The sequence below is a fragment of the Dermacentor variabilis genome, chromosome 2 (assembly GCF_050947875.1).
Source record: "Dermacentor variabilis isolate Ectoservices chromosome 2, ASM5094787v1, whole genome shotgun sequence".
Lineage (NCBI taxonomy): Eukaryota > Metazoa > Arthropoda > Arachnida > Ixodida > Ixodidae > Dermacentor > Dermacentor variabilis.
The window spans coordinates 248786729-248800478 of record NC_134569.1 but is presented as its reverse complement, the minus strand read 5'-3'; the positions used below and the strand labels follow the sequence as shown (position 1 = coordinate 248800478).

The following is a 13750-nucleotide window of genomic DNA, read 5'->3' as shown; positions in this document are numbered from 1 at the left end:
TATACTTTGCAGACACCCTCATCACTGCTTTATCTATGCACTTCAGTAGTCTCTTTACAACGCACAAGCCTAATGAGGCGCTCTTTACACATTGATTTTGTGGGGTAGGTGATGCTGAGTAGAGGTCCTTAATGTAGGTTGGAGATTGTTGATGTAAATGGTGATTTAGTAGACATGATTTGACATATTTGTTAGACGTCACAGCTTATGAGGGGAAAAAAAGCTGCAATGGTAGGTCACGTTTGAGCTGGGGTTTCAGGTAACCACGTCTACTCTGGTAAAGTTCTCAACATCCTGATCACAAAACAGCTCAGGGTGGCCATGTCAGCTGCTTATATTTGGCGCATACATGGAAGGGCAGAACCAAGTTGAAGATTAAAAGATTGTGGCATCACATTGAGCAGAGATTGAAACCATGATAAAGAAAAAACACTTTAAGCTACCATTGCTGCTTTCAACAGCTTCAATAGATGCTTGAAGAGCAAAAGCAGCAAATAAGTTTTCTTTTATCATTGAGTTTAATAACCTGAAAAAAACTTTAAACAGCAAGGCCCAAGAGCTGTTTAATGTCAACCAGTAGATACAAGAAATGCTACTGGTTGATGGACTGTTGCTCTTTGGTTCATTGCCTGCAGTAAAATTTCCACGATGAGTTACTTTCACTTAGTGCAATTGAAGTTATTTTGCAAAATGATTTTCTTGTTTGCTTCACGCAATAAAAATGACATAGTGCAGTCTTTTTGACAACGGTATCTTGTAGGAAACCTGTCATATGCAGCATTCGGTTAGGCCCTTCAGAATGCCTGAACGAAGCCTTGAATATTCTTGAATTTTTTTTTAAACTAAGCTTTCTTTGCCTCTTACCTTGTGGTGGGCCTTCATCATTGTTTCCTGAATAAATATACTTGTGGATATATTGTAGACAACATTGGTCACTGGGTAGGTGCGACTGGGCATGTGCCCGGACAGCTAACATCTGCATTGTGTATGTACCACTGGATATGTGACAAAAGTTGCATAGAAGCCTCAAATGTATATACATGTGTGCTTTGCTTCTCTTGAGATGACAAACACGTGTGTGTTGTCCTTTGCAATACCTCCAACGAAGATCAACTTTCCAGCTTCTCTGCTCTTCAAAGGTTAACAGCTAGGCTCATGTCATCCACTATTGCTGCTATCTTGCTAACTCAAACAAGCTTTGCATCATTTGGATCCCAGCATTGTGGAATCTGTGTATGTTTTCATTCGGAGGCTATGAAATGTAAAACTATAGGGCAGTGCAGTGAAGATTCTGGGGAAATGTTTTTGCCATGCTGTGCACTGTGCAATTTCAAGGGTCAACGACTACCTGCATTCTTCTGCCAGCTTTGAAGTGTGCAAGTTGAAGGGTTTACTTCATAGGTTTGCGTGTTTTAGTTCCTTGTGCCACTTACTTGGTCATTTTAACAGAGCCACTCTCTGTAGGCTTTTGCTGAATTTGTTGGATGGAAAAATGTTGCTAGTACTAAGTGAGTTTCTGCAACTGCAGTCATCATTCATGATTGATTGATAGGGTCCCAAAACAGCAGAGGGCCTGTGAAGTGGGCTGTAGTGGAAGGATTAATTTTGGCATGTCGTGTTTTTCTGATGTACACCTTGTGCCAACTACATGAGCGTTCTTGCTTTCTGCTTCCATCAGAATTCAGCTGCTGTAATCCATTTGAATTTAACAAACTACTTCAGGCTCAGTAGCAGAATACGACAGCCATGAATTATGTAGCTGGCAAATTGGTGCTTAATTTATTCAGATACCAATTGAGTTTTTAATGTGTGCTTTGGATCGTTTGAATGGCATACTCAGGCTTGTCTTGCATTTTCTCTAGGAGGTTGATATGGCAGAAGTCGACTGTATTCTTAAAGCTCTGTTTTATCTAGCCCTTCGCTCAGTGCTCATGCATCGTTTCACACCCGACTTCATATGAGCTCAGGCTTATCAGACAGGGGCCAATGCTTGCTGCTGGGCCGCCCGTTGCAGGGGGACCTGTTTGCTTGGGAAGACTTGGTGCTTCGTGTAGACGTGGGCCGCGTGGCTGCCACTGTGGCTGCACTGGTGCCTGGCCACTGGCTGCCATTGGGCACCACTGGTGCCGACCGTTCTCTGGCGTGTCTGCTCCTGGTCACACTGGCGGGAACCTGCCTGCTGCTGCTGTGTGGATGGCCACCGCACAGTGACAGTAGCGACGAGTGGAGCATTGTCGACCTTTGGCTTCCTGTGGGGCTCTGCTGCGGCCTCTACCTTCACGCCTGCCTCTGTTGGGCGCCGTGACCATGTCATCTACTATCGCTAAGTCCTTTTGGACAAAGATGTTTCTCTCAGGCTCTCAAGTCAGCCTGCAAAGGCCTGTCGCCTTGAGCTGTTCTTGTGACTCGGAGAAAGTTTTCATGGGCACATTCCCAGATTTCTCCCAAGAACCCATGCAGAGTTGCATTGAGCTTTCCTTGTAATTAAAAAAAAACAAAGGAAGGCTAGGCTCGTTTGGTCTTTTCTGGGCTGCAAGTGAGGATAGGACTACGTACAGTGATTTTCATTTGTGCTTATGATGTTTAGGCACATGGCACCTTGTCTCACCAAGGGTCATGACATTGGTGGTCAGGTTTTTTTTTTTTATCTTATGTTCAAAGGGCAGCTTATGCTAATCTTTAGACACCTACACTTTCAGCAATCGTATCCTTTTGAAGGCACATGTAAGCAGGACCACACTGACTAACATTGAGTACATTTAAAACAAAAAAGAAAGGTTTCAGCAAACTGACTGCTGAGCACCTTCTAGCTTCAGTGGTTACCATATCCTTCTGTTCTTTGGCTTCTTTTCCGTGCTGCTCTCCTTGTTCACAATTTTGGTGCATACCATTCAGTTTCAGTTCTTCATAGCTGTGGCCATTGTCCACGAACACTGTCCACAGTGTTACATTTGTTTCAAATTCTGCTGCTGCATCCTCTGTCTGATGATCGTGTGCTTTGTTTTCATTGGCTCAGGCTTAATGAGGTTAGCCAGCTTAAAGAATGGTTTATCTTAAATTCTGCTGCTGGCATTGTCTTCCATGTGTGGCATCTATTCTGTGTTCAGCCAAGTGAGACAGCTTTTGTGCTGATATGCAGCCCTGTTTGTTTTCAGTCGCCAAACAAATTTTTAGGATGCCTATTTGCAATACAGTAAACAAAAAGCAGTGCCAATCAGTGAGGTGTGTTTTCTACTTTCTGACCTTTACGTTGCTGTTGCAGGGATGCAGCAGAAATCCGTTCATATGTTCCTCACTTTTGCATTTTCCCAGCTGATATGTAGAATTTTCACGGTTCCAACTTAACCCTATGAGAGTCAAGGGTGAAAATATATGGCGCCGCGAACGAAGTCCAAAATAATTGATGCCATATATTTATGTTTGTTTAAAAAGCGCACCAATGTCCAAACTTTTTCTTTTCTGTCATGTGCTGCCACTATGTAGGAATACTGGAAATTTCTTTCACGCGACTCCCTCTCTCGGTTTTCGTTGCATGGTTTGTTTTAGCACTAGTTCACTCCCGTGTGTCTATAAACTACCGCTCGCGCATCGGCACGCACGCGGGCGGGTGGCGGTTTGGGTTTTGTTCCTCTGGTGGTTTCGGCTACTTGCGCTTGTAAAACTGATGGCTATCTAGTTACTAATCACTCAAAAGGTGACCGCTCGTTTCTAGCTCGTTTAGTGCTGACGGGGCTGTGCATAGAAAGGATGCCGCCGTGCATGCGTTTCCGTTGCTTTTTTTTTTTTTTTTTTTGCAGACTCACAAAAACTAATTGCCTTTGGTTGGCGATAAGATGAAGACTAGCGGAAGTTTGTGACAAGTTTTCCTTTTTTGACGGGCACACAAGCACAGTTTTTTTGTGTGCACGCACCTACGCAGTTCGATTACGCTATAGATGTACATATTAGTGTAAAAGCAGGAACATTCGACTGTTGTGAAATATTCTCGCATACGCATTTTCAAAGCCTTGAACTATAACAATGCATCAAATTTTCTCTTCTTATCAGTTTATTTCCTTTTTTATTGTTATTCATGAATGAAGAGTACATATATACGAACGCAAAATATCTTTTTCTCACTTAATGGTCACCCTAGAAAAATTACGGTAAGTTTTTTTCGAAATAACTCCCTAAAAGGAATTGGAATCTGCAGTAAAAAATGGAATCCTTCGTAAAAAAAAATCGACTCTGCGAGGTCGCATATGGCAAAAAAAATTACCCTCAGAGCGTTAATACCCAATGACTCCTTTGTATTAGGTTCCCATTTAAAACGTTGCCATTCTGTAATGTTCCCACATGTATTTGAGTGCAGCAGTCATGTAAATTTATCTCTGCAGAGGCACATTTGGAAGTATGAAATGCCAGAAGTATGCGATCATCAATGCCGATAAGCGTGTTATGGTGCACTTGTAGTTCTTTTTAACTGCCTAAAGCCATCTTCGCCGCTATACAGCGGTGTTATGCGGTGGAGCATATTGAGAGTGGAAAGGGGTTGCTCTTATGTAACATAAAACGAGTCCCTTAATTATACATGCATGCAGAGCTGTTCCTGACATTGCTATGGAAATTTAGGGTCTTTCATGCCGTTATGTTTCCTGGCTATCGCGTTTTTTTTTTCCTTCTTTTTTTTCTGCAGTCCCTTGAAAAATGTTTCAGTGGGGTTCTACTGTATTACAAAAACAAGTCCTTTCTTTTTTTGTAGTGTGGTAGGTTCTCATGATGCCACACTAGTATCCAGGTTAAAGCAGTGTTTGTTGATGCCCAGCCACATTGCTATCGTCTGACCTCATGCGAATTTTGAGGACATGTTAGACTGGTTCAGTTTCAGCTAGCAAAATGTAACGCTGTGTGTAGTTGTCTAGTCTGTTGCCCACATGCTTTGTGGATTTGATGCTGCGTCTTACTCGGGCCCTTGAGACCAAGTGCTCGAAACAGTTATGGGCTGTCACTTTCGTCAGTAGCCGGCAAGCAATGTCTGCTGTACATTTTAGGTCAGCTTTCATACTTCTGCTGATTTTGCTTAACTGAGCCTGTAAATACAATGTGATTCGATGGTGTTTCCCACTCAGACCCTTGAAACCAAATGCTTGAAAGGGCCTGGGCTATCTTTCACTTTTGTAAGTAGCCTGCAGGCAGTGTTGTCTGCTCTTTCCGAAGGCCCTGCTCTACACCCTAGTTAGCTTTCATGCTTCCAGTGATTTCACTTAACTTAGCCTGTAAATATAATGTGGTGGCTATTTTTCACTGCCTCTATATTTTTTACATGGCCTTCAATTTAACTTACAAGTAGTAATTCTGACCGTATATCTATATAAGCTTTTAAGTGGTTCCTTTCTAAATTAGTTTAGGTCATTGAGCAAATGGAGTCACACTGAACAAACTATTGTATGCAGACTTTCTGAGCAATAAGTACTTAGTTATATTTCGTTTAAATTTCTTATAGTATTCGTAAAAACTACACTAAAGAAAAGGTGCATTAAATGATGAATAAAAGACATAGTATTTAGATTGGAAACTCATTGGTTATTTGCCACATTGCTAACCAATGCCTCTTCTTAAAATTTACCCCAATTTTGTTGCGTTTTCTCAGACTGAGGATCCAAGTGTCCTATGAAGTCATTAGGCACTTTTGTTGTTCCTGCACTGCTAGCTCACATTTCAAGATGAGTGGCAATTTAAATGCCTATGGGGTACTGTCTGTGAGCTCTCAAACAGCCGTAGCTCACGAACCCAGGCTTGCACTCTTGAAACGGACTGAACATAGTTGGTCTGTTTTAAACAGTGAGCACAGGCAGTTGTGCCTTTTACATGACGATATAACCAGCGCGAGAGTTGACACGGAGCACGAAAAGAAGTGACAAGGACAAGCGCTTGTCCTTGTCGCTTCTTTTTTGCGCTTGTCCTTTTCTTTCCTTATTGTGCTCCGTGTCAACTCTCGCGCTGGTTATATCGTCATGGTATACCAACTAGCCCTGTCTCACAGCCTGCCTTTGATGTTCCTTAATTTTTTTCCACATTGCAGCTATGTTACATTCACTGTGAAGTGTACATTCGTGCATCATAATATAATAGTCACCCCACCGGTACTTTTTGTAATAAGTGCTGCATTTTTTTGTGTCACACTTGAAGAAACTGCTTTAGGAGGTGGCTTTAGCTCAGGGTCAACTTGATGTCCCTAGTCAGATATAGATGCTCCCGTCAGATGAACACTGAATTGATCAGAATTATTTTCTTTCTTTTTTTCTTCATTTAAGACAAAGCTAAATTCTGTTAGCTCTTGGAAGCAAAATTTCGTTTATGGCCCTAACTGTTTTGCGAATATTGCCATAAGTTATTAACTTTCAAGAAAAGATTTAATTGCCAAGTTTACCATTCTATAGCTCTGCAACAAAAACAGAGATCACAGTTCTGTACACTATATCTGTTAAACTGCTTAAAATGTACAGATATGATGTATTAATTTACAACTTATGTAAAATGATTGCGTTAGTTATAATTTTGTTGATCACATTTACAAATTATTTCTACTATTTGGAGCATTTTATAACACATCAGTTTTTGCCTCTTAATATATCTGAATAAATGCGCTTTACAGAATTGGGATTCTTTTTCTTGCCAAGTAACAGATTTGTAAACTTGATGCTTGTTTATTTCTTCATAATTTTCATATTTTCGCAATTTATGTTGAAAGACTTGATAGCCTACATCATAAATTTGCTTTTGACAGCCAGTAAGCCTCTTCTTTTTTCCTTTTTTTTTGTATGCAACAACCCTGATTAAAATGCTGAAACGTGTATCCCTTCCCACATATTTAGATAGGAGCTTGCAAGGTTAAGGTTCCTCTTAAAGTAGAAATGTCGGTCACTTCGATTGAAGGTAGGCAGCACAAACTTGATTAGTCAAAATGGGCAGCATATCTGGCACAGCCAGCCTAGCATGTCCATATATTGTCATAATGACTGTCATGAATTCAAACTTGTAAGCACTCAAAAGCCCCGTTAGGGCAGCACTTTTCATCTGCAAGCTCTGTCTATAGAGTGATGCTGCATTTGAGCGAGTTGCTAGTGCATTGTGCAAATGAATCGAGAGGGAGGCACCACCCTGCATAGGCGCTTATTCCAGCTGCCTCATTTTCTTGTCTGTCATGTTGGAAGAACCCTCAAGTGGCTCACGTACGGGCTGTCCCACCACATGAATGTTTAGCGGAACTAAGCTTTGAGCAAAAATACTCATGCACTAAGTGAAGATGAAGCTGTCACATTGTTGTTGAAAGACATGTGATGTACTTATTTAGTACTTAAGGTTAATTAGCCAACTTTTTTTTATGTAGCAGAGGTGTCAGAAAAAAGCTGAGCGAGGAAGTGGGGAAATGATCATGCAACGCACCTAATGACAATTTATTTTGGAGGCATTTGCAGAGCACTAAAGAAATGTAAGTGTCCTAAAAATATCTTGTGCTGAGCTTATGAGCACTTTTCATAACCCATCACTGCCGTGTGCCCCAGTTCACTCAGATTTCTTATTCTTACAAATGCTTCACTTGTTCTGTTCAGATTTCAAAATGGGAATGAAAGTTCAGCTCAGTGCTTCCTTGGTTTTCTACACACATCATACTCAAAGTTTCCACGTATCTACGATCATTGATTAAATAGGTGGTCATCATGGATGTGGAAGTTATCCTTCCAATGCAGATGTTGTCACGCTTATGCATTGCATAATTCTTTTTTGCAAATTGCAGGCACCACTTGGTATATTCTTCTTGAAAAAAATGTGCAAAGAGGAGTTGCAAGAGTTGTCTCCCCCAGTTAATTGAACCTGAGCATGAGCATTTTCACATTGTGTTCAGTACATCAAAATGCAATTTATTAAATTTTTATGACTAGTTTTGAAAAGGTATATGAGAATATGTGAAGATAATGTGTGAATCTAATTAGTGGGAGTTTTAAAAACCAACAGTGCAAAGCTACCTTTATTATTGGATTTAAGCACAAACTCTGTTCAGCTGCTTATCAAAAGTTCCATTTGGCTATTGGTTAAGTATCAGTGTCAAGCCGCTGTGGTCACTTGGGTTCAGAGGGCGCTGGCCTTTCTTGGCATTGAAGGAATCTGACATCTCAACATTGTTTCCCTTGCTTGTTGCAGCAGTTGCTCAGTGCATCTTTTTTTATGCATAGGCTCGGTGCATTTTCTGAAACTTAATTTTTCTGAAGCATTATAGCTGAAGTGCGCTTAAAAGATATTGTCTTGGTTCACAAGTTGGCATAGATGTCCAAGCTGCATATGCTTTCCTTAAGAGCTGTTTGCAGCCCAATAAATGATGTATGAAGCTAATATTGTATGATCCCTCTAGTCCTGACTTCTGTGCATAGCAAATCTATATAAAACCCCTTTTGCTCTTTCATATTGGGGCATTATATGATAAAAACAAACACCTCTGTTTTCTCTGTGGTTTAGTATGTTTGCCATGAAAGAGTACATACATAACATGATGCTTGCACTGTGTCTATTGAAGCTGTGCAACTAATGGCAGAGATGTCTGCATTTTTTCACTTTGCGCTGCTACCGCATTCAGGAAAGACAGGTGTTACTTCTGATCAGAGTGTTTCAGCGGTTGTTTCCCCCCCCCCCCCCCCCGGGCATTGCTCGCATTTTGTGCCTAATGTTGAGGCCCCTGAGGCTTGGCTTAGTGCTGTATGCTGTTTCCCCATCATAGATGTACTTGTTTGGAAAATCTCAATTTCTGTGCCTGCTTCTGGTGTGGGCAAGGTGTGGGTGATTTGCGTGTGATAATGGTTTCTGGAAACAAGACAATAGAGCCAGTGATGTGATCATGTTGGGAAAGCGTAGAGAAGCCCTTGAGGGGCAGAGTTTTTCACCCGTACTCATAGTTGCGGGATTACTGTGCTGTTACTTAACATTCCGGGCCTGGTGAGCAGCTTGTTGCACCTTTCTTCTGAATCATGGATGTGTCTAATCCACGCCTGTGTGCATTCTGAGGTATGCAAGCCTGACACCGTAATGAACAAAGTATACATTGTCCTGCTGTTTCTGTGTATTGTTGTCGTAATAGCGTGTGTGTTTTAGGTAAACCCAAACAGCCAGCTGGCGCTTGTCTTCTGGTTCTGGAAGCTTGCATGTGAGAAGGCTCCTCCAGTAAGAGCTTAATTTGAGTTGTGAACACAAATAGCCCTTGTTTCACTTGTTTTGTCACGTTCATTTGCTCACATCAAGATGTCTGTGTATAAACGGCAAGAGCACAAATATTTTACTGTGGAAGGCCTGCTATGCACATGGTAACAGGCACTGTACTCAGAAATGCCTTCCATCTGTTGAAAACTAATGCATCTCATAGTTTAATGCAGTGTTGTGCATTTGTATTCTGTCTTCAACAATTAACTGTGTGTTTTCAAAGTGCTGCCGCTAGTCAAGATGCATTTTTCCTTATTGAAGAACTTATAGACTTGAAACCTTGATTTCTGGTGCTTTTTTATACATTTTGTACCTGCATTTAAGTGCACCATTCGGTGTGCATTTTTTATACTTTGTGTGTTCTTTTGTGTGTGTGTCCCTGAAAAAATATGGAGGCTGTATAGTTTAATTTACACAGTTTAAGTCAGTATAAGTTTAGTCATTATTGTTAGTTTATCATTTTTCTCAGAGAGGTCTCTGGTGTCCTTTTTCCACTAAAAGAATCTGGTGACTCTTTTTGTATCCTTTGTAATATCCGTTCTACTTGTCCTTGTTATTGCTCTAGAATATTGTTTTGAGTATATTTTTGTATTAGAGCTCGTGAAGTATTCTGTGGCTGACTGCTAATTCTGATTCCTATGCATTACAACTCTGTCAAGTGGTTCTCAACCACCTGTTGGTTGCTCATTGCATTGCCTCGTGTGGACTCATCTGTGTGTCTAAGCGTTACATGCTTGTGTCCGAAGGAGTGCTCAGGGAAATTCCCTGTGTGCATTGTTTGTTGAATAGTGACTCTATAGAAAACCACTACCCTGTGTCTCCATGTTTGGCAATGGTGCTCTGGCTTTATGGCAGTCGGATGGGAAGTATGGGACTACTGCACCCGCAAAAATATACAGTGACTTGATCGTTAATTCCAACAGCTTTTAAAAGCTTTGCGCTTATGGCTTCTTTTTCACTGAAATTTAATAACATTGCATTTTCAGTCTGCATCGTCAAAACGCTTAGTGTTCTTTCTTGCCTTAAAAAAAAATGATTTTTTTTTTAAGCTTTGCTGTATGTGCACCTTTTTATAGGAAAAACAAGCCACTTAAAAGGTGCGAACTGGTTTCACTGCCTGTCCTACTACCTCTAAAAGTCGAAATGAAACAAACAGCTATGTTAGGGGTTATTGAGGGAAATTCAAATGAAAAACTAGCACCAGTAAGGACAAAAACCTTTTTCAAAAGTTGTAATAAAAATGGAAGTTACTGTGAGGCAAGTTTTGCGAGGAAAGGCACGTGTGTATAATAGTTAGGTATAAAAAGCACTTTGCAATATAATCAGAACTGTGCTCCATATAGAAGATGTGATCATTTCTTCTATTTCATGCCTCAAGCCGTGATGAACTCAAAATGCTGGAGTAAGATTTGCATAACACCAGTCTTTCAGTGTCGTGCAAATAATGAAGGCATACTTGCGCAGTAGGGTATGCAGGTCTGTGCATGTTGGCATTGAAGTGACGCCATGATGAAGGAAAAAGAAACAGAAGCGCAAACTGGTCAAACAGCCTTATCTATGGCACTCTTAAATGAACTGTACGCCCTCTACGGCTTAATTTTGCCCAAAAATAGTTGTTTAAAAATAGTCACATAGGTTTCTGTTCTTTAACACTCTGCACTTAATACTTTCCTCGTAGGAACGCCATGCACTTTTCAGTGGCCCATTGTGTTCCTGCCAGGAAAGTGCTCGGCGCACGCCATTAAAACAGAAATGCGCAGATCAGTAATGATGATCTATATTGTTGGGAACAAATGACACACAAAAGGGGTGTGCAATTTTTAAATAAAAAGTGTAGTACTGTGATTTGTACTTCTGGACCGGGCTGCAAGTGTACTCAGACTCACAGGGGACGCTTTGCTGTGTTGGCTCACATATCTGCTAAACTATTCTACTTGAAACCCACAACTAGAGTTGCATTATACATTTCATTTCCTTAAGTCATCAAGTCTCGCCTTTCATCGCATTCAAGCAAATGTGGTATTCGAAACTCCAGTGAAGTGTATTTTGCTGATTGAGCATTTAGCATAGAACCTTGTGTATTCAGTGTGTGTATTCAGATGGCACTGTATTCTAGAAGCCCTGGAACATTCACACCTGTATTTATGCAACTGGCTTCATATAGCCTGCATGTTTGGACTGTGCCTGTCCTTGTTGCTGGAAGGAGGGCTTTTGCCCAGTAGAAGTGCCTGTACTGAATTTCGTGCCCATGTGGGGAAATTTAGGTTGGATTAAGAAGTGACCACAACCACTGCACAAGCGGTGCACTCTCCACAGCCCAGAACACCTCATTCACTGCTCCCCCCTACTTGTGTGTGCGCGCGCAGCAGCAGCAGGGCGCACAATGCCGCCAGATGCACACACCAGCCTTGTGCCATGAAAACAGCTCACTTCCGAAGTTCCCTGCAAGGCTCGCTTTGCTGTAAAAACAAAAAAAGCTTAGAAAAAAGAAACAGCTGCTGCATTTGTTTGATGATCAGTGATAATCAGTACAGTATAAATGCAAGGGGTGCTAGTTGATGCAACTATTACTGTTGAGATTACTTGTTGCACACATATGCTCCCCCAAAATGTAGACATGCTGACAACAGTCTGTAGTGCTCCAGAAGGGGCACAATGGCCACCTGCCTGAAAGAGGTTGTCACGAAAGAGGTATAGGGGCAGGAAGGAAGAGAACTGCACCAGCAGGGGAATGGGAGAGAAAAAGGAGCAGTCTAGAATGCACCACGAAGCTCAAATGCAGGTCTTGGAAAGCATGCAATTTTAAAAAAAGTAAACAAAGAAAATACTTAGAAGTGCAGCTGTTCAGTGTCTGGCAAGCTTTCTTTAAAAACGTAAGGGGAAGGAGCACATTCATGACAGTGGGCGAGGTTATGTTGCGTGGAGTGATGGCGAGCTTATGTATTCGGTGGCTGTGGTGAGTGCACAAGAACTGCGCGTCCTGAGGCGTTGCCCTGTGCAAGGTTGCATGGACATTTTGGGTCCACCTTGAGGCACTCGCAGAAGTGATGACAGAGCCAGATATACTTTCGCTTTTATTTTTCTTCAAAGAGAAGTGTGCCGATCTTCTGACGTGTCTGATGAAACTGTTAAGTGCTTTGAAATATAAGTGCTCATGTTCCAGCTAATTATTTTGTTAGCGTTCTAAAGAATGTGCTCAGTGTGATTTTTTTTTTTTTTTTTTTTTTGTTACTGTAACCAGAAGGGCAGTCTTACCTCCTGCTTTTTCATGCTGTTCTATGCTTTCATGTATGAGGAACGCTAGCAAAGTAGTCTAGTAACTTCAGTGTGCGAAATCAAACTGTGCTACGGAGCTGTTAGTCATGGACACATATTTCTTGAAATAAAGATAATTATGTAACTTCATTTATGTGTTTGAGCACAAGCATTTCACGTATTAGGACCACTGGGAGTCAACAAAGCAGCATGATTTGCGAGGTGTGCTGCTGCTTCCAAGTGCACACGAATACTGGGTCCATATTTTTTAGCATTTTATTTAATTCTCCATTCTTTATTTCTTATCATCCACTGTGCTTAGTGCTCGACCTTGGCAATAGCAGTGCCATAATGGCTTTTGAGCCAACTACAAAGGACTTAAAGGGACACTAAAGTGAAAAATTATTTCTTCTGAATCAGCAAGTTACCATTCTACAACACCAAAAACACCACTCTTACAACGATAAGACATTTGGTAAGCCAGAAAAAGCGAAAGAATGAAATATGGGTGGCGATGCCTACTTAAGTTCCTGCACCTGGGGGCTGTGACATCTTGGATTTCGATGGCATCTTCTAGGGCCTACTAATTATATATAGCGGTACAGATTGACTACATTGTGTTCTGAAAGAACCAAATATTAAACATGGCAACTTTTGGGAACCTTTATTCAGCCAACGTGGCCCAAATGCGAAAACATACTTTGGAATCCCTGACGTCACGCTGACGTACCGGCACTGGGGTTTCGGCGCGAAATTCAAAAACTGATACTTGGACCTTCATTTTCTCATCTAATACTCAAGCTATTTTTTTTTAAATGACTGCCTGTAGGGTTTTCAAACAATGCTTCATTAGTCTAAACTGATTTATTTTTTCGCTTTAGTGTCCCTTTAAAGCATTGAAACGGATTCTCACCAATGAGTACACAGGACTGACCCTTATTGGTCTCGTTTATTGCTCACTAATGTTTTATCTCTTTTTGTTGTGAACCAATTCACCCAAGAAAATGTTTTACTATGACAATGAAATTCATCAGGTTTGGTTTTCTGCATCAGCTTGTAATGCAGCATTAGTGCACAAATGTTCACATGCTACTAATGCTTGCTGTAGTGTGAGGCACCTATATCAGATAGTATATGGAATAGGACAGAGATCATGGGAAACGTTTCGGGTCATAGATTAACGAGAGCTTGCACAAAGGATGATAAGGTTGAGCTTTGAAGAACGTTTTTAGGCAGGGCCTTCCAGTCATGGATGGTTCGGGGGAAA

At 41.2% G+C, this 13750-nt stretch overlaps 1 protein-coding gene across 4 annotated transcripts in view; it reads left to right on the top strand.

Moving 5' to 3' along the window:
• Positions 1–13750, top strand: part of Lrch (Leucine-rich-repeats and calponin homology domain protein) — a 246742-nt gene that overhangs the window by 214250 nt on the left and 18742 nt on the right. For 3 of the 4 annotated variants that reach the window (XM_075682824.1, XM_075682823.1, XM_075682822.1), the window contains one exon: positions 2015–12633. The exons of the other annotated variant lie outside the window; for it this stretch is intronic. In XM_075682824.1, coding sequence (XP_075538939.1) covers positions 2015–2305 — 291 coding nt within the window. In that variant the 3' untranslated portion in view covers positions 2306–12633. Of the gene's footprint in view, positions 1–2014; positions 12634–13750 lie in introns of those variants that run through there. 4 annotated transcript variants of the gene reach the window in all.